Raw genomic sequence first — 24,737 nt, forward strand, 5'->3', positions numbered from 1 at the left:
TTCCCCATCTCCATACCTGCCCCACCTGTCCTATCTACATATATTCCCCATCTCCATACCTGCCCCACCTGTCTTATCTACATACCTGCCCCACCTGTCCTATCTCCATACCTGCCCCACCTGTCCTATCTACATATATTCCTCATCTCCATACCTGCCCCACCTGTCCTATCTACATACCTGCCCCACCTGTCCTATCTACATACCTGCCCCACCTGTCCTATCTACATACCTGCCCAACCTGTCCTATCTACATACCTTTCCCACCTGTCTTATCTACATACCTGTCCCACCTGCCCTATCTACATACCTTTCCCACCTGTCCTATCTACATACCTGCCGAACCTGCCCTATCTACATACCTTTCCCACCTGTCCTATCTACATACCTGCCGAACCTGCCCTATCTACATACCTGTCCCACCTGCCCTATCTACATACCTGTCCCACCTGTCCTATCTACACTCCTGTCCCACCTGTCCTATCTACATACCTGTCCCACCTGCCCTATCTACATACCTGCTCAACCTGTCCTATCTACATACCTGTCCCACCTGCCCTATCTACATACCTGCCCCACCTGCCCTATCTACATACCTGCCCCACCTGCCCTATCTACATACCTGTCCCACCTGCCCTATCTACATACCTGCCCCACCTGTCCTATCTACATACCTGTCCCACCTGTCCTATCTACATACCTGCCCCACCTGTCCTATCTACATACCTGCCCCACCTGCCCTATCCACATACCTGTCCTATCCACATACCTGTCCCACCTGTCCTATCCACATACCTGTCCCACCTGTCCTGTCTACATACCTGTCCCACCTGTCCTATCTACATACCTGCCCCTGGTTTTGCGTACTGCATGCCACCCATGCCTGATGTTTTTGTTATGGTCGTTTCTGTTTTCTTCACAGTCTGTGTACGAGTGCCTCCTCCTGCAATCCACAAGTCAATGTATCAGACATGACATTCACAAATATATTCATGAATCTTGTATACTGCAGATCAAACGTATATGAACAGCATCTATAAACATTTTGTGATGTAACACTACTGTGTGAACAGGTTCTTCAACACACTGATGTACTGTGAATGTATTCACTGACCAGGAAACAATGGGCTTTCCACCAGATTGCTCCGGACATTCGAAACGAAATGCTCCAGCTTAAATCTAATTGGTAGGTTTTACAGTTGCATTCTATAAACTGGCCTTTTGATATGAATAAAATGTTGATTTTTGATTGAATAAAAAACAAACAAATTGTAAGTGAAAATACTGGTGGTGGTGCTGGTGGTGGTGTAGGGCTGGGGTCTACTTACCATCTGCCTTCTGTGTGGATGTACTGGTGGTGGTGATGCAGGGGCTGGGGTCTACTTACCATCTGCCTTCTGTGTGGATGTACTGGTGGTGGTGGTGGTGATGCAGGGGCTGGGGTCTACTTACCATCTGCCTTCTGTGTGGATGTACTGGTGGTGTAGGGCTGGGGTCTACTTACCATCTGCCTTCTGTGTGGATGTACTGGTGGTGGTGATGCAGGGGCTGGGGTCTACTTACCATCTGCCTTCTGTGTGGATGTGCTGGTAGTGGTGGTGGTGGTGGTGATGCAGGGGCTGGAGTCTACTTACCATCTGCCTTCTGTGTGGATGTACTCGTGGTGGTGATGCAGGGGCTGGGGTCTACTTACCATCTGCCTTCTGTGTGGATGTGCTGGTAGTGGTGGTAGTGGTGGTGATGCAGGGGCTGGAGTCTACTTACCATCTGCCTTCTGTGTGGATGTACTGGTGGTGGTAGTTGTGATGCAGGGGCTGGGGTCTACTTACCATCTGCCTTCTGTGTGGATGTGCTGGTAGTGGTGGTAGTGGTGGTGATGCAGGGGCTGGAGTCTACTTACCATCTGCCTTCTGTGTGGATGTACTGGTGGTGGTGGTGGTGATGCAGGGGCTGGGGTCTACTTACCATCTGCCTTCTGTGTGGATGTACTGGTGGTGGTGATGCAGGGGCTGGGGTCTACTTACCATCTGCCTTCTGTTTGGATGTGCTGGTAGTGGTGGTGGTGGTGGTGATGCAGGGGCTGGAGTCTACTTACCATCTGCCTTCTGTGTGGATGTACTGGTGGTGGTGATGCAGGGGCTGGGGTCTACTTACCATCTGCTTTCTGTGTGGATGTACTCGTGGTGGTGATGCAGGGGCTGGGGTCTACTTACCATCTGCCTTCTGTGTGGATGTACAGGTGGTGGTGGTGGTAGTGGTGATGCAGGGGCTGGAGTCTACTTACCATCTGCCTTCTGTGTGGATGTGCTGGTAGTGGTGGTGGTGGTGGTGATGCAGGGGCTGGGGTCTACTTACCATCTGCCTTCTGTGTGGATGTACTGGTGGTGTAGGGCTGGGGTCTACTTACCATCTGCCTTCTGTGTGGATGTACTGGTGGTGGTGATGCAGGGGCTGGGGTCTACTTACCATCTGCCTTCTGTGTGGATGTGCTGGTAGTGGTGGTGGTGATGCAGGGGCTGGGGTCTACTTACCATCTGCCTTCTGTGTGGATGTACTGGTGGTGGTGGTGGTGATGCAGGGGCTGGGGTCTACTTACCATCTGCCTTCTGTGTGGATGTACTGGTGGTAGTGGTGGTGATGCAGGGGCTGGGGTCTACTTACCATCTGCCTTCTGTGTGGATGTACTCATGGTGGTGATGCAGGGGCTGGGGTCTACTTACCATCTGCCTTCTGTGTGGATGTACTGGTGGTGGTGATGCAGGGGCTGGGGTCTACTTACCATCTGCCTTCTGTGTGGATGTACAGGTGGTGGTGGTGGTAGTGGTGATGCAGGGGCTGGGGTCTACTTACCATCTGCCTTCTGTGTGGATGTACTCATGGTGGTGATGCAGGGGCTGGGGTCTACTTACCATCTGCCTTCTGTGTGGATGTGCTGGTAGTGGTGGTGGTGGTGGTGATGCAGGGGCTGGGGTCTACTTACCATCTGCCTTCTGTGTGGATGTACTGGTGGTGGTGATGCAGGGGCTGGGGTCTACTTACCATCTGCCTTCTGTGTGGATGTACTAGTGGTGGTAGTGGTGATGCAGGGGCTGGGGTCTACTTACCATCTGCCTTCTGTGTGGATGTGCTGGTAGTGGTGGTGGTGGTGGTGATGCAGGGGCTGGGGTCTACTTACCATCTGCCTTCTGTGTGGATGTACTGGTGGTGGTAGTGGTGATGCAGGGGCTGGGGTCTACTTACCATCTGCCTTCTGTGTGGATGTACTGGTGGTGGTAGTGGTGATGCAGGGGCTGGGGTCTACTTACCATCTGCCTTCTGTGTGGATGTACTGGTGGTGGTGATGCAGGGGCTGGGGTCTACTTACCATCTGCCTTCTGTGTGGATGTACTGGTGGTGGTAGTGGTGATGCAGGGGCTGGGGTCTACTTACCATCTGCCTTCTGTGTGGATGTGCTGGTAGTGGTGGTGGTGGTGGTGATGCAGGGGCTGGGGTCTACTTACCATCTGCCTTCTGTGTGGATGTACTCGTGGTGGTGATGCAGGGGCTGGGGTCTACTTACCATCTGCCTTCTGTGTGGATGTACAGGTGGTGGTGGTGGTAGTGGTGATGCAGGGGCTGGGGTCTACTTACCATCTGCCTTCTGTGTGGATGTACTCGTGGTGGTGATGCAGGGGCTGGAGTCTACTTACCATCTGCCTTCTGTGTGGATGTACTGGTGGTGGTGATGCAGGGGCTGGGGTCTACTTACCATCTGCCTTCTGTGTGGATGTACTGGTGGTGGTAGTGGTGATGCAGGGGCTGGGGTCTACTTACCATCTGCCTTCTGTGTGGATGTACTGGTGGTAGTGGTGATGCAGGGGCTGGGGTCTACTTACCATCTGCCTTCTGTGTGGATGTACAGGTGGTGGTAGTGGTGATGCAGGGGCTGGGGTCTACTTACCATCTGCCTTCTGTGTGGATGTACTGGTGGTGGTAGTGGTTATGCAGGGGCTGGGGTCTACTTACCATCTGCCTTCTGTGTGGATGTACTGGTGGTGGTGATGCAGGGGCTGGGGTCTACTTACCATCTGCCTTCTGTGTGGATGTGCTGGTGGTGGTAGTGGTGATGCAGGGGCTGGGGTCTACTTACCATCTGCCTTCTGTGTGGATGTACTGGTGGTGGTGATGCAGGGGCTGGGGTCTACTTACCATCTGCCTTCTGTTTGGATGTACTGGTAGTGGTGGTGGTGGTGGTGATGCAGGGGCTGGGGTCTACTTACCATCTGCCTTCTGTGTGGATGTACTGGTGGTGGTGGTGATGCAGGGGCTGGAGTCTACTTACCATCTGCCTTCTGTGTGGATGTGCTGGTAGTGGTGGTGGTGGTGGTGATGCAGGGGCTGGGGTCTACTTACCATCTGCCTTCTGTGTGGATGTGCTGGTAGTGGTGGTTGTGGTTATCTGGGCTCCATCAGATCCAGTCTTGGTTGTTGTTGCCACAGAAGAGGGTTTGGCAGCCATGTCTGAGAACTGCTGCATCTTCCTCTTCTTATCTTCTTCTGCTTTCTCGAACCTCTTCTTCACAACATCTTCCGACTCCTTCTCCCTCTGCATCCGTTTTGCTTCTCGCTCCACTACAAAGCCAGGACAAAGGAAAAGACGTCAAGATCTAAAGGAACTCCCAAACTAGTCCTCTAGAACAGAATCATTTGGAGGCTTGATCAGCAATCCTGTTATTGACCTGTTACTGAACTTTTTTACATTGGTTATTTGCTCAAATGTCAATGACAAGAATGTTCAACTTAAGTGATATGTGTGTCAGGGTAACTTACATTTATCTTTTTCTCTCACTTCTTTTAACCTTGCACGGATCTTCTTTCGTTCATCAAAGTCATCTGTCTTGCTCATCTGTTGAACAAAAGAGGCATATTTCCTTACACATAGGGAGACATATTATGTATAATATTTGCTTGATTTATACATCAACAAATGTCTCCTATATCTAGAGGCATTAACACATTCCATTGTCAGTATAAAACCAACGGAATTGAATCAGTATGAATATCTGGAGCGACGTTTCCACATGCTGGCATTTATTGGATCTTGTGTTCACAGCCTGGCTGCAATGACCATCAGTTAACAGCTCCCTAACTCTACACTAGAGACCCCTACTCACAATAACCCCCTTACTTTACACTGGAGACCCCTACTCTCAATAACCCCCTAACTCTACACTATATACCCCTACTCACAATCACCCCCTTACTCTACACTAGAGACCCCTACTATCAATAACCCCCTAACTCTACACTGGAGATCCCTACTCTCAATAACCCCCTAACTCTACACTAGAGACCCCTACTCACAATAACCCCTAACTCTACACTGGAGACCCCTACTCTCATTAACCCTCTAACTCTACACTAGAGACCCCTAATATCAATAACCCTCTAACTCTACACTGGAGACACCTACTCACAACAACCCCCTAACTCTACACTGGAGACCCCTACTCTCAATAACCCCTAACTCTACACAAGAGACCCCTACTCTCAATAACCCTCTAATTCTATGAAAACAATTGACACTTGTTTATGGATAGCAACTTCTTTTATTCATGCTCCTTCATCAGGTAAATGCTTAGCAAGTGCATATACATAAATCATGATATGTTCTCCCAACTTCTAAGTGCCTATCAAAGACTTCCTCTAATTCTAAACTACAGAAACTGCTCTCAATAACCCAACTCTAAATAGAACATGACACTGCAATATTCATGTAACCTCAAATTCCTGTGCACAAAAGAACCACATATGTACCACAATGTACCACAATGTACCATAAATGTAACACCCTGCAGGTGGAACACAGACTCATGTATACAACATGTTTGTTTGTTTGTTGTTTTACGTCTCACTCAGGAATATTCCAGCTATATTACAGCGGTCTGTAAATAAAACAGTCTGGACCAGACAATCCGGTGATTGACATCGATCCATGCAATTGGGAACAATGATATGCATCAAACCAAGTCAGCGAGCCTGACCACCCAATCCCGTAAGTCGCCTCTTACGACAAGCATAGTCACCTTTTACGGCAACATGTGGAACACTCTGTGTTGTATGGGTGTGGAGCACCCTCAGGGGGACTTCCTGTACCTGGACCAGTAAGGAAGGGGAGGGGGGGGGGGGGGGGTTGAGCACATATATGCTCTGTGCCAGTAAGGGGGGAGGGGGAGCAGCACATACATGGTCTGTGCCAACGAGGTGGGCTACAAATATATGCTGGTGGGAAGCACATATATGCTCTGTGCCAACAAGGAGGAAGCACATATATGCTCTGTGCCAACAAGGGTGAAGCACATATATGCTCTGTGCCAACAAGGAGGAAGCACATGTATGCTCTGTGCCAACAAGGGGTGAAGCACATGTATGCTCTGTGCCAACAAGGAAGAAGCACATGTATGCTCTGTGCCAACAAGGGGTGAAGCACATGTATGCTCTGTGCCAATAAAGGGAAAGCACATGTATGCTCTGTGCCAACAAGGGGGAAGCACATCTATGCTCTGTGCCAACAAGGGGTGAAGCACATATATGTTCTGTGCCACAAAGGGGTGAAGCACATGTATGCTCTGTGCCAACAAGGTGGGGAGCACATATACGTTCTATGCCAACAAGGGTTGAAGCACATATATGCTCTGTGCCAACAAGGTTTGAAGCACATATATGTTCTGTGTCTACAAGGTGGGAAGCACATATACGTTCTGTGCCAACAAGGTGGTAAGCACATATATGTTCTGTGCCAACAAGGGTTGAAGCACATATACGCACGCACGCACGCACGCATGCACACACACACACACACACACACACACAGATATATATATACTCTGAGTTTGTAGGAGTGGGAGGCTATATACTCAATACCAGCAAGGGTGGGGAGAAATGCAGGGCAAGCTGTCTCAAAGATGGGGCACATCTCACAACACCACAGCAGTTAGAAGCTTACATAAATAGGCAACAGATTAATCCGGAGTTTTAGAGAAGAATCTGTAAATCAACAGAAAACAGTGAGAAAGTATTATCATGCAGCAGGTGTTAGATCTTGGGTTCCCATCCTTGTTGTCTACATGTGCCATACACATTGTACACCACATCCAAGGGTTCACTGTTCTGTAGAAACAGGTCCTTGATTTCTGGACATATAATGTACAGGATTTACAGCTTACAGTAATCACTGTATAATAATATCTTCCTTGCCTGACAGGTGGTTAATTGAGCCAGGAGGGCCACATCAACTAGTTGTGCTACTCATATCCCTCCAATGATATATGATGATTGCTTTAAATGACCAACACTTAGTGTAACTAGTTCAGTCATGATGAGTGATGGACCTGATCAATGGAGTGACTGGCTAATGGTACACATGATATGGTAGTATGCTGGACACTGAGTGACTGGCTAATGGTAGACATGATATAGTGGCATCTGGTCACTGAGTGACTGGCTAATGGTACACATGATATGGTAGTATGCTGGACATTGAGTGACTGGCTAATGGTAGACATGATATGGTGGCATCTGGTCACTGAGTGACTGGCTAATGGTAGACATGATATGGTAGTATGCTGGTCACTGAGTGACTGGCTAATGGTAGACATGATATGGTGGCATCTGGTCACTGAGTGACTGGCTAATGGTAGACATGATATGGTAGTATGCTGGACACTGAGTGACTGGCTAATGGTAGACATGATATGGTAGTATGCTGGTCACTGAGTGACTGGCTAAAGGTAGACATGATATGGTAGTATGCTGGTCACTGAGTGACTGGCTAAAGGTAGACATGATATGGTGGTGTACTGGTCACTGAGTGACTGGCTAATGGTAGACATGATATGGTAGTATGCTGGACACTGAGTGACTGGCTAATGGTAGACATGATATGGTAGTGTTCTGGTCACTGAGTGACTGGCTAATGGTAGACATGATATGGTAGTATGCTGGTCACTGAGTGACTGGCTAAAGGTAGACATGATATGGTAGTGTTCTGGTCACTGAGTGACTGGCTAATGGTAGACATGATATGGTAGTATGCTGGTCACTGAGTGACTGGCTAATGGTAGACATGATATGGTAGTATGCTGGTCACTGAGTGACTGGCTAATGGTAGACATGATATGGTAGTATGCTGGTCACTGAGTGACTGGCTAAAGGTAGACATGATATGGTAGTATGCTGGACACTGAGTGACTGGCTAATGGTAGACATGATATGGTAGTATGCTGGTCACTGAGTGACTGGCTAAAGGTAGACATGATATGGTAGTATGCTGGTCACTGAGTGACTGGCTAAAGGTAGACATGATATGGTAGTATGCTGGACACCGGGGTTGGCGGAGGGGTGGTGTGTGCACACTCCACCTTTTATAAGCACACTTAACTTGTACATACTTGAAAATGTTATAGGTGATCTGCAACACTACAACTTTCTTTTATGAGAATCAACTTTGTCAGGTCACTCAATCACTTAAACTTAGTTGAAAAGTAAAGACAAAAGTTATATTTGTTTATAGTTTTAATAGTGTTATTGAGGCATACTGTAAGCCGTTCTGGCAGAAAATACTATTTCAAGTGAAATAACAATTTCATATATTGTGATAAATACATATTTTACCACTTAATAGATAATATATTAGGGAAACTGAGACGTAAGACTACTTACACATTATCCTTGAGGCAGCTGAGAATGGGTGCATGGACAGCACAAGGGTGTTCCTGCCTTAAGGGCCCCAGTTGAACAATGAAAGGACATTGGCATAGTGAATCTTTCCACCTTGGCTTCACATTCTACTGTATTGTCTGACATTTGCTAATATGGAATCACTTCATTGCCCTCATATCTGGGCTACCTGTAAACATGTGGGACTTTGATCTGTAAGTCACTGTGCCCCAACCAAGGATGAGGTAACAATGTAGAACCTATGGAAATGATTAAGTATCATCTACCTGCCAGCATCAACAAGCATGCAGATCAAGTGAGGACCTGTCCGCACACCTCATGTTTCTCCTCCCATTTCCAACACACATGTACAAGGGGTAACAGGCTGGGTCAAACTCAGGCAGCATGTGCATCTGATGTGTTCCAAGCTCACAACACCACAGAGAAAGGTCATGGCTAGAGCATAAACATACACACTACAGCTGCTCCATTCATAGTATCAGCTTACATCCCAGTGTGGCCCACCACCCCCTCCAACCTCAGCTTACATCCCAGTCCCACCCATCACCCCCTCCAACCTCAGCTTACATCCCGGTCTGGCCCACCACACCCTCCAACCTCAGCTTACATCCCGGTCTGGCCCACCACCCCCTCCAACCTCAGCTTACATCCCATGGTGGCCTACAACCCCCTCCAACCTCAGCTTACATCCCAGTCTGGCCCACCACCCCCTCCAACCTCAGCTTACATCCCGGTCTAGCCCACCACCCCCGTCAACCTCAGCTAACATCCCAGTCCCACCAACCACGCCCTCCAACCTCAGCTTTCATCCCAGTCTGGCCCACCACCCCCTCCAACCTCAGCTTACATCCCAGTCTGGCCCACCACCCCCTCCAACCTTAGCTTACATAACATGGTGGCCCACCACCCCCTCCAACCTCAGCTAACATCCCATGGTGGCCAACAACCCCCTCCAACCTCAGCTTACATCCCAGTCTGGCCCACCACCCCCTCCAGCCTCAGCTTACATCCCAGTCTGGCCCACAACCCCCTCCAACCTCAGCTTACATCCCAGGGTGGCCCACCACCCCCTCCAACCTCTGCTTACATCCCAGTCTGGCCCACCACCCCCTCCAATCTCAGCTTACATCCCAGTCTGGCCTACCACCCCCTCCAACCTCAGCTTACATCCCAGGGTGGCCAACAACCCCCACCAACCTCAGCTTACATCCCAGGAATGCCTAAAACCCCTCAACAGAACCTGCAACAAGTGTCTGTGTTACTTACAACTTTCATGAGCTCCTCCTCATCATTGATGTCCTCGTAGGTTGGCATGGTTGCCCCCCTTGAGTCAGTGCTGCTGTGTAGCTGCTGAGCTTGTGACACAGACCCCTTCTCCTTCTGTAACCAAACAACAGCTCAGTTACTTGTGTTGTATCAATTGGGATAACTATATGACTACTACATTACTGAGATGATCTACTCATGAATACAGACTCATAAAAATAATTATGATTGTGGTGAATGTTGCACGATTCATGATTGCCATAATGTGTACAGGATCTATTAGCATACATGATGGCCTGTCGCCTAGTGTGTGGCACTGTTCCACTCAACAGTCATGCTGTGACCACCATACGCCTCAACAAAAGTACCAGTAAGGACAGACAAATCACCAATAACAGCAACTTTCTTAAAGTTTCTACTCAGTCTGAAAGGTTGTGCACATTATACTCAATGCAACAGGAAAAATGCATCTTATTTACCTTATGAAGGTAATATCAGCTTACATCAATTACTTAGTATTTTCTTGATGGATTTAGAGATTCATCATTATGTTGCCAGTTAAAGGTGATAACAATCAGCAGCCTGGCACTCACACCATCAGAGTAAGCATGTGAGTCAACCAGACATTCAGGATCAACACCATACAGTTGTCCCCACCAGCACAGAGGTGTATGTCCATCTACATGTGTGTGTTCTATTGCTCTCTGCTCAGTACTTCCATCAGGCAAGAACAAGTGTCCCAACTGATGTGGCTACAGAACTGGGGGTCACTTTATTCTGTATATAAATGAAGGCAGACAAATGGACAGACAATAAAACTAGGACACTGCAAGCACATGGACCATATTTCTACCAGTGCAGTGCCATGTAAGGCTGAAGGAAGGCCATAGTCTAGCGCAGGAGTGAAATGGAATTAGATCAGACTGACTTCATACAATGGGTTGTTGAGAAAAACACCTGAAAGATTTCAACCTCTCTGACTGAATACTGCAATAGAGATAATTGTTTGGGGCAATCCATATTTCATATTTGAAAGAAATTGAATAGAAAATGATTTCAAACTGACATAAAAGTTCCAGTATGTTCTAATTGATGGCCAAGCAGTGATGGTAAGCCTGAGATCCCTGGGAAGTGCCGAGTCGGGAGGTGTATGGCTGGCTGCCAGTGGGTAAATACCTGGCTGTCTGCTCCATGTTACATATCACAGAGGAATGCATGCAGCTCTCCATCATGCACCAACGCTCTTCCTGACTAGTGGTACCACCACTCACCACTCTACCCCACTAGTGGTACCACCACTCACCACTCTACCCCACTAGTGGTACCACCACTCTACCCCACTAGTGGTACCACCACTCACCACTCTACCCCACTAGTGGTACAACCACTCACCACTCTACCCCACTAGTGGTACCACCACTCACCACTCTTCCCCACTAGTGGTACCACCACTCACCACTCTACCCCACTAGTGGTACCACCACTCTACCCCACTAGTGGTACCACCACTCACCACTCTACCCCACTAGTGGTACCACCACTCACCACTCTACCCCACTAGTGGTACCACCACTCACCACTCTACCCCACTAGTGGTACCACCACTCTACCCCACTAGTGGTACCATCACTCACCACTCTACCCCACTAGTGGTACCATCACTCACCACTCTACCCCACTAGTGATACCACCACTCACCACTCTACCCCACTAGTGGTACCACCACTCTACCCCACTAGTGGTACCACCACTCACCACTCTACCCCACTAGTGGTACAACCACTCACCACTCTACCCCACTAGTGATACCACCACTCTACCCCACTAGTGGTACAACCACTCACCACTCTACCCCACTAGTGATACCACCACTCTACCCCACTAGTGGTACCACCACTCACCACTCTACCCCACTAGTGGTACCACCACTCACCACTCTACCCCACTAGTGGTACCACCACTCTACCCCACTAGTGGTACCATCACTCACCACTCTACCCCACTAGTGGTACCACCACTCACCACTCTACCCCACTAGTGGTACCACCACTCACCACTCTACCCCACTAGTGGTACCACCACTCTACCCCACTAGTGGTACCACCACTCACCACTCTACCCCACTAGTGGTACAACCACTCACCACTCTACCCCACTAGTGATACCACCACTCTACCCCACTAGTGGTACCACCACTCACCACTCTACCCCACTAGTGGTACCACCACTCACCACTCTACCCCACTAGTGGTACCACCACTCTACCCCACTAGTGGTACCACCACTCACCACTCTACCCCACTAGTGGTACAACCACTCACCACTCTACCCCACTAGTGATACCACCACTCTACCCCACTAGTGGTACCACCACTCACCACTCTACCCCACTAGTGGTACCACCACTCACCACTCTACCCCACTAGTGGTACCACCACTCTACCCCACTAGTGGTACAACCACTCACCACTCTACCCCACTAGTGATACCACCACTCTACCCCACTAGTGGTACCACCACTCACCACTCTACCCCACTAGTGGTACAACCACCCTACCCCACTAGTGGTACCACCACTCACCACTCTTCCCCACTAGTGGTACAACCACTCACCACTCTACCCCACTAGTGGTACCACCACTCTACCCCACTAGTGGTACCACCACTCACCACTCTACCCCACTAGTGGTACCACCACTCACCACTTTACCCCACTAGTGGTACCACCACTCACCACTTTACCCCACTAGTGGTACCACCACTCACCACTCTACCCCACTAGTGATACCACCACTCACCACTTTACCCACTAGTGGTACCACCACTCACCACTCTTCCCCACTAGTGATACCACCACTCACCACTCTACCCCACTAGTGATACCACCACTCTACCCCACTAGTGGTACCACCACTCACCACTCTACCCCACTAGTGATACCACCACTCACCACTTTACCCACTAGTGGTACCACCACTCACCACTCTACCCCACTAGTGGTACCACCACTCACCACTTTACCCACTAGTGGTACCACCACTCACCACTCTACCCCACTAGTGATACCACCACTCTACCCCACTAGTGGTACCACCACTCACCACTCTACCCCACTAGTGGTACAACCACTCACCACTCTACCCCACTAGTGATACCACCACTCTACCCCACTAGTGGTACCACCACTCACCACTCTTCCCCACTAGTGGTACCACCACTCACCACTCTTCCCCACTAGTGGTACAACCACCCTACCCCACTAGTGGTACCACCACTCACCACTCTTCCCCACTAGTGGTACCACCACTCACCACTCTACCCCACTAGTGATACCACCACTCTACCCCACTAGTGGTACCACCACTCACCACTCTACCCCACTAGTGGTACCACCACTCACAACTCTACCCCACATGTGGTACCACCACTCTACCCCACAAGTGGTACAACCACTCTACCCCACTAGTGGAACCACCACTCTACACCACTAGTGGTACCACTACTCTACCCCACTAGTGGAACCACCACTCTACCCCAGTAGTGGTACCACCACTCTACCCCAGTAGTGGTACCACCACTCACAACTCTACCCCACAAGTGGTACCACCACTCTACCCCACAAGTGGTACAACCACTCTACCCCACTAGTGGAACCACCACTCTACACCACTAGTGGTACCACTACTCTACCCCACTAGTGGTACCACCACTCTACCCGACTAGTGGTACCACTACTCACCTCTCTTCCCGATAACTGCTGTACCCCACTAAGGGGCGGTGGGGTAGCCTAGTGGTTAAAGTGTTCGCTCGTCATGCCGAAGACCCAGGTTCAAATCCTGACATGGGTACAATCTGTGAAGCCCATTTCTGGTGTCCCCCGCCGTGATATTGCTGGAATATTGCTAAAAGGGTGTAAAACCAAACTCACTCACTCTACCCCACTAGAGGTGAAGGATCACCGCTCTACCCCACTAGAGGTGAAGGATCATCGCTCTACCCCACTAGCGGTGAAGGATCACTGCTCTACCCCACTAGAGGTGAAGGATCACCGCTCTACCCCACTAGAGGTGAAGGATAATCGCTCTACCCAACTAGAGGTGAAGGATCACCGCTCTACCCCACTAGAGGTGAAGGATAACCGCTCTACCCCACTAGAGGTGAAGGATCACCGCTCTACCCCACTAGAGGTGAAGGATAACTGCTCTACCCCACTAGATTATATTATTAGGATCCATGGGCTAATTCAACAATTACAAAGTGTATGCTTACTGAAATATACAGTAGCCTGAACTATCCAATGTACCCATGTCAGGAATCGAACCCGGGTCTTCGGCATGACAAGCGAACGCTTTAACCACTGGGCTACCCGACCCGCCCCCATGACCAGAAGCAGTTCAGCAATATCAATGAGCACTGACATGATCATAAATGACTACAACAGTGTGAAGCTCTTGAGAACACTAATGATCCAACCAGGAGTTACCTTTTTGTCAGTTTCATTGCATTAGTTATGCTGAACTTCCCATATTTAGATAGACAAGTAGGCATAAACACCTTCTCGATTGAGGTTCATCCCAAAGCTGGTCACTACATAGTGTGTTTCAAATAGCGATACCATGTGAAGGCAGAACCAATGAAGCTGTTGTAACTGCTACCACACTAAACAGTCCCACATTCTGGCATTGGGACTTGCACACATTGTCACACTTATCCTGTGTATCAGACACTGTAGATCAAATATGTGAAGAGAGGTATCACTTCAACCAGACACTGTAGATTAAGTATGTGAAGAGACATCACTTGAACCAGACACTGTAGATTAAATATGTGAAGAGAGACATCACTTGAACCAGACACTGTAGATTAAATATGTGAAGAGAGGTATCAATTCAACCAGACACTGTAGATTAAATATGTGAAGAGAGACATCACTTGAACCAGGCACTGTAGATTAAATATGTGAAAGAGACATCACTTGAACCAGACACTATAGATTAAATATGTGAAGAGAGGTATCAATTCAACCAGACACTGTAGATTAAATATGTGAAGAGAGACATCACTTGAACCAGACACTGTAGATTAAATATGTGAAGAGAGACATCACTTGAACCAGACACTGTAGATTAAATATGTGAAGAGAGGTATCAATTCAACCAGACACTGTAGATTAAATATGTGAAAGAGACATCACTTGAACCAGACACTATAGATTAAATATGTGAAGAGAGACATCACTTGAACCAGGCACTGTAGATTAAATATGTGAAGAGAGACATCACTTGAACCAGACACTGTAGATTAAATATGTGAAGAGAGACATCACTTGAACCAGACACTGTAGATTAAATATGTGAAGTTGGGCATCACTTAAACCAGACACTGTAGATTAAATATGTGAAGTTGGGCATCACTTAAACCAGACACTGTAGATTAAAAATGTGAAGAGAGACATCACTTCAAACAGATACTGTAGATTAAATATGTGAAGAGAGACATCACTTCAACCAGACACTGTACCGTATATGACCGCGGATAAGCCGACCCCGTAGATAAGCCGAGGTGTTAACTTGACCATTGAAATACGAAAGAAAATGATATGACCCGCAGATAAGCCGAACCAGGAATTGAAAGGCAAAAAACACTGCGAAGTCGGACTGCAAGACATGTGCCGGTACTCGCAGATATTCAAAAATATGAGATGAAAAACGTTGTAATTATATTGAAAAAGTCATTATTATTTCTAATAAAGATTTAACAAACCAGTTATCCACTTTCATAATGTGGGAAGCTGTTTCTCGTGGGTTTTTTTAATCTCATAATGATCGTTATATGTTGCCATCAACAACAAGCGCTATTTTGTGAATCAGTGTATATATAATTATGAACCCGTGAGAAAATATATCAGCTAGAGCGAAGACTCGCAGTTTGAATTCAGCATCGTAAGCATGGCATTTTCGTTTCAAACTCATGATGAGAATGTCAGTCAGTAAAAATATACCAACTTTTATAACCTCTTTTATTTATTTATTTGACTCTTTCAATAAAGGTAGACACTTGTTCACTATCAATTTATGAACTTTGCAAAACATACGTAATAGCTATTGGCGATTTCATCTGGGGATTATATATTATAGCTGTGAATTACATATATTGTTACATGTAAAGATTGTGGAGTTTACCAAGAACGATAAACTTTGAACATTCAATTGAAAACTTATTATCGGCAGTAGTAACATGCATAACATTTTTTTAATAATGACACAATTGGTGTATAATAATAACTTTATTGATAATTTATAACAATAATGGCTCTAGTCGTGGCAACTTCCAAACTTTCGGGAAGTTATGATCTATCGGACCGTCATTCAGGCGATGTTTATGACAGATCATGATCTGAAAAATACTATCATGAAAGTGTATCCCGTGGATAAGCCGACCCCTTTCTACAGAATCTTTTTTCTGGTCCTCAAAATTTGGCTTATACGTGGTCATATACGGTAGATTAAATATGTGAAGAGAGGTATCACTTGAACCAGACACTGTAGATTAAATATGTGAAGAGAGGTATCACTTGAACCAGACACTGTAGATTAAATATGTGAAGAGAGACATCACTTGAACCACACACTGTAGATTAAATATGTGAAAGAGACATCACTTGAACCACACACTGTAGATTAAATATGTGAAGAGAGACATCACTTGAACCAGACACTGGAGATTAGATATGTGAAGAGAGACATCACTTGAACCAGACACTGGAGATTAGATAGACACTGAATCAAGTGTGACAACAACTTGGTTAAATATCTGCAGTACTAACAACATCAAGTGTGATAACCACTTGGTTAAACATCTGCAGTATTAACAACATCAAGTGTGAAAACCACTTGGTTAAACATCTGCAGTATTAACAACATCAAGTGTGATAACCACTTGGTTAAATATCTGCAGTACTAACAACATCAAGTGTGATAACCACTTGGTTAAACATCTGCAGTATTAACAACATCAAGTGTGATAACCACTTGGTTAAACATCTGCAGTATTAACAACATCAAGTGTGATAACCACTTGGTTAAATATCTGCAGTACTAACAACATCAAGTGTGATAACCACTTGGTTAAACATCTGCAGTACTAACAACATCAAGTGTGACAACAACTTGGTCAAACATCTGCAGTATTAACAACATCAAGTGTGATAACCACTTGGTTAAACATCTGCAGTACTAACAACATCAAGTGTGACAACAACTTGGTCAAACATCTGCAGTATTAACAACATCAAGTGTGATAACCACTTGGTTAAACATCTGCAGTACTAACAACATCAAGTGTGATAACAAAACATTGATTCAGAATATACACCATACATCAGGTGTCGGGAAAATGCCTTATGGAAACAGAGTCTTCTTAGGTGTGGTCTGCTCTACATGTTTGTTGGTGTGGTTGCTTCAACCAATGTTGAAGACATATAGACTTGTAAAGCTAGCTGAGTGCTCCTGATCACCCATACTGACACTGACTTAGTGCACCCCACAGACCCACGCACCACAGCTCCTTCACATCAGCCATTTACACATCATCTATGTACACATCACCACCCTTTATATATATGGCATAATCTGATTATACTCATCAATATCACCTACCCTTTATGTCATACATCTGATTATACCCATCAATATCACCTACCCTTCATGTCATACATCTGATTATACCCATCAATATCACCACCCTCTATGTCATACATCTGATTATACCCATCAATATCACCACCCTTTATATATATGTCATACATCTGATTATACAGATCAATATCACCTAACCTTTATATATATGTCATACATCTGATTATACCCATCAATATCACCACCCTTTATATATATGGCATACATCTGATTATACAGATCAATATCACCACATTTTATATATATGGCATACATCTGATTATACCCATCAGTATCACCACCCTTTATATATATGGCATACATCTGATTATACCCATCAATATCACCACCCTTTATATATATGGCATACATCTGATCATACCCATTAATATCACCTACCCTTTATGTTGAACATCTGATTATACCCATCAATATCACCTACCCTTTATGTTGAACATCTGATTATACCCATCAATATCGACTACCCTTTATGTTGTACATCTGATTATACCCATCAATATCACCTACCCTTTATGTTGTACATCTGATTATACCCATCAATATCACCTACCCTTTATGTTGTACATCTGATTATACCCATCAATATCACCCACCCTTTATGTCATACATCTGATTATACCCATCAATATCACCTACCCTTTATGTCATACATCTGATTATACCCATCAATATCATCTACCCTTTATGTCATACATCTGATTATACCCATCAATATCACCCACCCTTTATGTTGTACATCTGATTATACCCATCAATATCATCTACCCTTTATGTCATACATCTGATTATACCCATCAATATCACCCACCCTTTATGTTGTACATCTGATTATTCCCATCAATATCACCTACCCTTTAAGTCATACATCTGATTATACCCTACCCTTTATGTTGTACATCTGATTATACCCATCAATATCACCACCCTTTATGTTGTACATCTGATTATACCCATCAATATCATCTACCCTTTATGTCATACATCTGATTACACCCATCAATATCACCTACCCTTTATGTCATACATCTGATTATACCCATCAATATCACCACCCTTTATATATATGTCATACATCTGATTATACCCATCAATATCACCTATCCTTTATGTCATACATCTGATTATACCCATCAATATCACCTACCCTTTATGTCGTACATCAGATTATACCCATCAATATCACCTATCCTTTATGTCATACATCTGATTATACCCATCAATATCACCTACCCTCTATGTCATACATCAGATTATACCCATCAATATCACCTATCCTTTATGTCATACATCTGATTATACCCATCAATATCACCTACCCTCTATGTCATACATCTGATTATACCCATCAATATCACCTACCCTTTATGTTGTACATCTGATTATACCCATCAATATCACCACCCTTTATATATATGGCATACATCTGATTATACCCATCAATATCACCTACCCTCTATGTCATACATCTGATTATACCCATCAATATCACCTACCCTTTATGTCATACATCTGATTATACCCATCAATATCACCTACCCTTTATGTCATACATCAGATTATACCCATCAATATCACCTACCCTTTATGTCATACATCTGATTATACCCATCAATATCACCTACCCTCTATGTCATACATCAGATTATACCCATCAATATCACCTACCCTCTATGTCATACATCTGATTATACCCATCAATATCACCTACCCTTTATGTCATACATCTGATTATACCCATCAATATCACCTACCCTTTATGTCATACATCTGATTATACCCATCAATATCACCTACCCTCTATGTCATACATCTGATAATACCCATCAATATCACCTACCCTTTATGTCATACATCTGATTATACCCATCAATATCACCACCCTACACATGTACAAGTGGTGAGATGCACTGGTGTACAGTAGCACATGTTATGAAATTCACAAAATAATAACACAAAACGGATTGTTCTTCTATATGTTTCAGCTTTATCTTCAGGGAGAAGTGATTAAAGTTACAGAAAACTATTATGACGTCACTATGTCATCACATTACAACGTGACTTATACAAATACTGTTACGTGGTGTTGCCATGACGTCACATTGGCAGCTTAAAGGGGCACTGATCTAACGCAATTCCCCGGACTGGTTGTTGCCTTTGTTATTGTTTTTTCCCCCCCCCGTGAGTACCCGGATGATACAAAACACAACTGAGCGTGTCCAGAGACTTAGTTACTGTCAGCAAGGACAGCTAAATAAACTTGCTGGAGGCAATATTTGTTTTACGCATTTTTGCATAAACACTGATTGGTTAACTGTGATCTATAAAGATTTCAACAAAGGGCGCATGTTAATTAATTTCTTCAGCCTCAACAAACAGACAAAAAGAACAGCGGAGCTCATCGGATGTCGTCATTTGGATATACCCCAGATGGTTATGGTTTAATACTAAAAAAAGTATCCATGCAGTGAAAGCATTTTCGGATTTCGGCTTGCTTCGATAATACGATTACTACTACCTTGTTGTCATCCACATTTTCTTGTATAACCCCTACGCTTGTGTATTTGTCGTCATTCACTTGATGCTCAGTTAATGAATTTATTACAGGTACAATTAGTGGTAGCACCGCTTAGATTACCTGACAAAGGTTCCCATTTGGCATTTATTGTGTCTGGGGTAATTATTCAATCTAAATCAAGGTTTGAAGTGAGGTGAAATGTGTGTTATGTAATATGCACGTGGCAGCCCAGCAAGAGATGAATGATCAGTTGATTTACTTTTTTGTTCCTAGTCATCAAAGGATTAACAGAAAATACGTTGATTGATTAATCACTGTTATCTTGCACAGTGGATATGTCAAGAGTGAGTGTTTACATGTCTAGGTTTACTAAAACAAAGGGAATACACTCATATCATGGCGTGAAGTGCCGATGTAAAAACAACATACTTTGTCAACTGATAATACCTTGATTGATTGATCATTGTTATTTATGACTCAATTTTTTAGGAACTGTGGACGTTATGAAAATAGTTGTCACGTGGGCTTTCTCAGCCGACCATTGAGACTTGACACCTAAGTAAAACACCTGAAACAATCCAAGTGATCAGTTGAGAAACGAACACGGGTTATAATATCCCGAAACGATATATATCTTTTAAAATATTTGACTGTTACTGAGACACGTGACATCGAATAAGTTTCTTTGTACAGCTGCAGACGAGTGGGATATTGTTCCTTTGTGTGGATATTCATGGATACATTCCTCGAACAAGGAAGCTGCCAAAAATTTATACATATAAATTTGGTAGGTTGTAATTATGATATTTGCATTTGGTTTTCCTTCATTTGAACCGATTTGTTCTTGTTTCTCTACGTCTTGGTTGGGAAATTCTTCAATGAGCGATAGACGTTGTTTTCACAGGTCTTTTCCTTTGTAAGCGTGTATATTTTACCGTCAATTTGTAAGATGTGATTCTCTCAGGCAATTTATAAAATGTGTAAATAATTCAGTCATTTTGACTAAAAATCTGTCCAGATTGATTAAGACGATCAAAAGGGCCTACCAACATCACAACAGATTATTATGTAGGATTAGAAGCCAAACAACATAGAAATGTATTTTCAACGTTAAATTTTCAGTCTCTTGGTGATGACATTAAACATCAAAATGTTTGGAATTCGTTATCATAATAATACAGATGGAAATGTTTTTCAGTCACTTTGTAAAATAACTGAATATTTAGACGTTTAATGAATTTGTTACACATTTGACAGTAAAAAAATATACACACTATAAAAAAAGCAATGCTCAGGTGAAATATTTACTTTGTGTTGCAAGTCAAAAAAGTGTAAACGAAAATCGCAAAATTACCAAGCAAGTAACTTATCAAAACTTCGTCACCATTACCGATGCTACCCACAAAGATACCTACATTTCCTTATTGTTGATTTCCCGATGCGGTTTTATCCCAGAAACACTGCTGATGGTTTGGTTGAGCTGCAAGCAGTGTAGTCACTGGTCAGTTTGACCAAGCTTCATCAAGATGGGTTTACTGTTCCATATCTATGTAGTTCATTTTGTTGATCAATGTGACCATACGCCCTTATTACTACCCATAAAAGTGACTAATGCGCTTACGAATGGCCAGCAGAGGTCGTGAACTAGTCTAGATTTCTGTTATACATCCGGGTACTCACTGGGAAAAAACAATAAGAAAGGCAACAACCAGTCCCGGGGAATTGCGTTAGATCAGTGCCCCTTTAAATTGACAGTGGTAACATTCACAATACAAACACATATAATTCATATACATTGCGTTACCTACTAAACGATTGATACAACCCTTTAATAGAAAAGTTTTCTTAAGCTTTATGTTGCATTGCATGGCATCAGCAGTATTCATTTTAAAGAAAGGGAATATGTTAAATTTGATATCCTTTCCTGCTGCACATTTGTCGATGTGAGAGCTTAACGGGATGCCCCTTGTTTTGCGGTCCTGCATCCGTCCCTAAAGCACCCCCTTTGTCCAATGTATTCCTCATGACACCCTTGGCATATAATAACATAATTAATATGTTTTGCAGAGCAGTCAAGGTTAGAGTGTACATGAAATGGTTGTTTCCTACTTTTGAACTTTACACATGAATTTTCAACTATATATTCGCAAGTTCCACAATATCCCTGTTTACATTTTGAGACACTGATATCTGTAGAATAAATACATGAGTCAAATTTGGCAGTCAAGTTGCCCTGGTTTCCTACAGCCATGAGCAACTGATCACAGCTTCTCAACAGCTGTCAGCTGACTCAGGTTAAAGGTTATTGGCATAATTGCTGCTGCATCTGGCCTGGCCCACTTGGTTAACTCTCCTCGTTACTATGACAACTCACCATAAACACCAGCCATGACATAACAGAGCTGGAGTGTTTCACCCTCTGCAGGAGGTATGCTCACATAAACCTTCCCTGGCTGAGGCAGACATTGGATTCCTACATTCGACATTGGTAACTACAGAGCTCTGGGACATCACACAATACCTCATTTTCTGATACATAACAATATGGTAGATGAATTTTCAAGTTTTTACAATGTCATATGTCTCTGAAAGTACAAGGGCACATGTTGGTACTCGTGAGTTATGACACATGAGACGGTGGGCCAGCACAGAGATAGAGACACAGAGCCCAGTAAATACATTCTTGTTCAATTTGATGGTGAAAACATTCAGAAAACAGGTGGTATCTGGAATGGATGGACAATCTTACAGGTGATGAAACAAATGTTTCATGTTCAGTGATGGTTCGTTGTAATGATTTCTTGCAGGAGCTAATGTTTTGCATGGGTGTAGGCAGACAAATTCCAAGTATGCACATTCCTGGATGATTGAATCTGCTGCTGCTATGATTGCTGTTACTGTTACTATTGCTACTTTGTAAGCTGCTACTGCTGCTGGGGTAGCAGTCTGAAAAGCAGCAATTCCCACAGATATCCTGCCCCAATCCACCACACTGACAACAAGGTGAAATATGAAGTTCAGCCAGTCTACATGTTGTACTCATTACCACATTAACATGAACTCCCTGCAGTCTGTTGAGAATGCACAGACCACTGTGGAGATTATACAACATGTGTCAACATTTCATCATCAAGAAGAATAAAAGCTACATATTTCAGAAGCAGAAATCTAAGAGCTTCTTCAACATACTGGATATCAAGATACATGTGTAAATTAACCTAAAGGTATCTGGGTGCACATGAATATTCATAATCTCCCCAACACACTGCTCTTGACACATAAAGTTCATAATTATTCACAATCTTTTTGCCGACATAATCATTGTGTGACAATGTATCTTGTGAAAAAATACTAAGCAGATTGTCTGTAATGTGTCACAAAGCGTGAACAGGGTCAGGTGAGCCGTGACAAAGCACTGGTGTGGTTATGTACAGAACAGCTAGACAGTGTGTAAGTGGTAGGGGTGGAGCTGGGCTGGGGAGGGCAGGGTTGGGGTTGTCTGGGTTGTGGGGGTAGTGTCTCGGAATGTTTTGTATAAAATCAACCATTTCTGAAAATGCTCCAAAAGACACTTTGTTCTGGTAGATCATGTGGATGGTTTGAAGCAGTAACGAAAAAACAAAGAATCCTATCTATAGTTGCACATGTCTACACATCAGATCCATGTGTTATACTGTGGTACACTAGTGTCTGAAGTCGCTTGCTCACTAACTGTCACTCTAAGGGAGGGCTGCAGGGCTAGTTGTAGTGTCATTCAGATGACTTTGACAATACTTTGTACTTGCCATGTCTCATTAACCCTGTTGTATCCTTGCTATCTAGCCACAGAAAGTGCGGCACAAATCTGACACACTTGTGTCTGCCAAGCTGACTGCACACATGGTGTAGCCATTACTGATGTTGTTCAGGGACTACAGAAGTAACGGATGACCTTCAGTCCAAGTTCAAAGGCAATATACCCATGCACTCACAACATGACTTCAAATTAGGAAATAGGTTCATAAGGGTTCATAAGGATGTTATGATACTAAACACATCATCTGTAGGTGTGAGTGAAAGCTGCCAATGCAATATTTACTCTCTCTCTCCATAACTTACATTGTACTATTCTCTGATTGGGACCTTGTCCCATAAAGCAGCACCTGAGTCTATACATTAAAAGTAGGAATAAATCATGTCAGTGTGCTAAGGTAATTTTGTTGAATGAGTCCCAGAACTCCCAGTGTAGTATTCATTTGCCATTCCACAAATTAAATTGCTCCACTTGTGATGGGTATTTGTAAGTTAACCTTTTCAGGAGAAAACTGGTTCTCAATCATCCCTGCTGTGGTTCACTTACATGGAGTGACACATGTCATAAATAAAACTAATATTTACAAATCCATCATTTTTCTTCAGAATTGATGTCTAAATGTAATTTTCTCTTGACATGGATAACAATAATTTCTCAAGGACCTTCAAGAGCATAGTTCATTCTTCAAGGACAACATTCATTTCTCCATCATGCTAAGAGAGTCCACCAAACCAAAGTGTACATGTGC

General features: G+C 44.4%; 1 protein-coding gene across 1 annotated transcript in view; it reads right to left on the reverse strand.

The window, feature by feature from the left end:
• The window catches only part of LOC139455034 (serine-rich adhesin for platelets-like), a 149,320-nt gene that overhangs the window by 16,871 nt on the left and 107,712 nt on the right, over positions 1-24,737 (reverse strand). Inside the window, exons 15-18 of the mRNA XM_071236620.1 lie at positions 9,985-10,098; positions 4,810-4,885; positions 4,393-4,611; positions 848-943 (exon numbers count right to left, since the gene is read on the reverse strand). Coding sequence (XP_071092721.1) covers positions 848-943; positions 4,393-4,611; positions 4,810-4,885; positions 9,985-10,098 — 505 coding nt within the window. The remainder of the gene's footprint in view (positions 1-847; positions 944-4,392; positions 4,612-4,809; positions 4,886-9,984; positions 10,099-24,737) is intronic.

This window comes from Haliotis cracherodii, unplaced genomic scaffold (genome assembly GCF_022045235.1).
Source record: "Haliotis cracherodii isolate W230 unplaced genomic scaffold, xgHalCrac1.p SCAF_11, whole genome shotgun sequence".
NCBI classification, from domain to species: Eukaryota; Metazoa; Mollusca; class Gastropoda; order Lepetellida; family Haliotidae; genus Haliotis; species Haliotis cracherodii.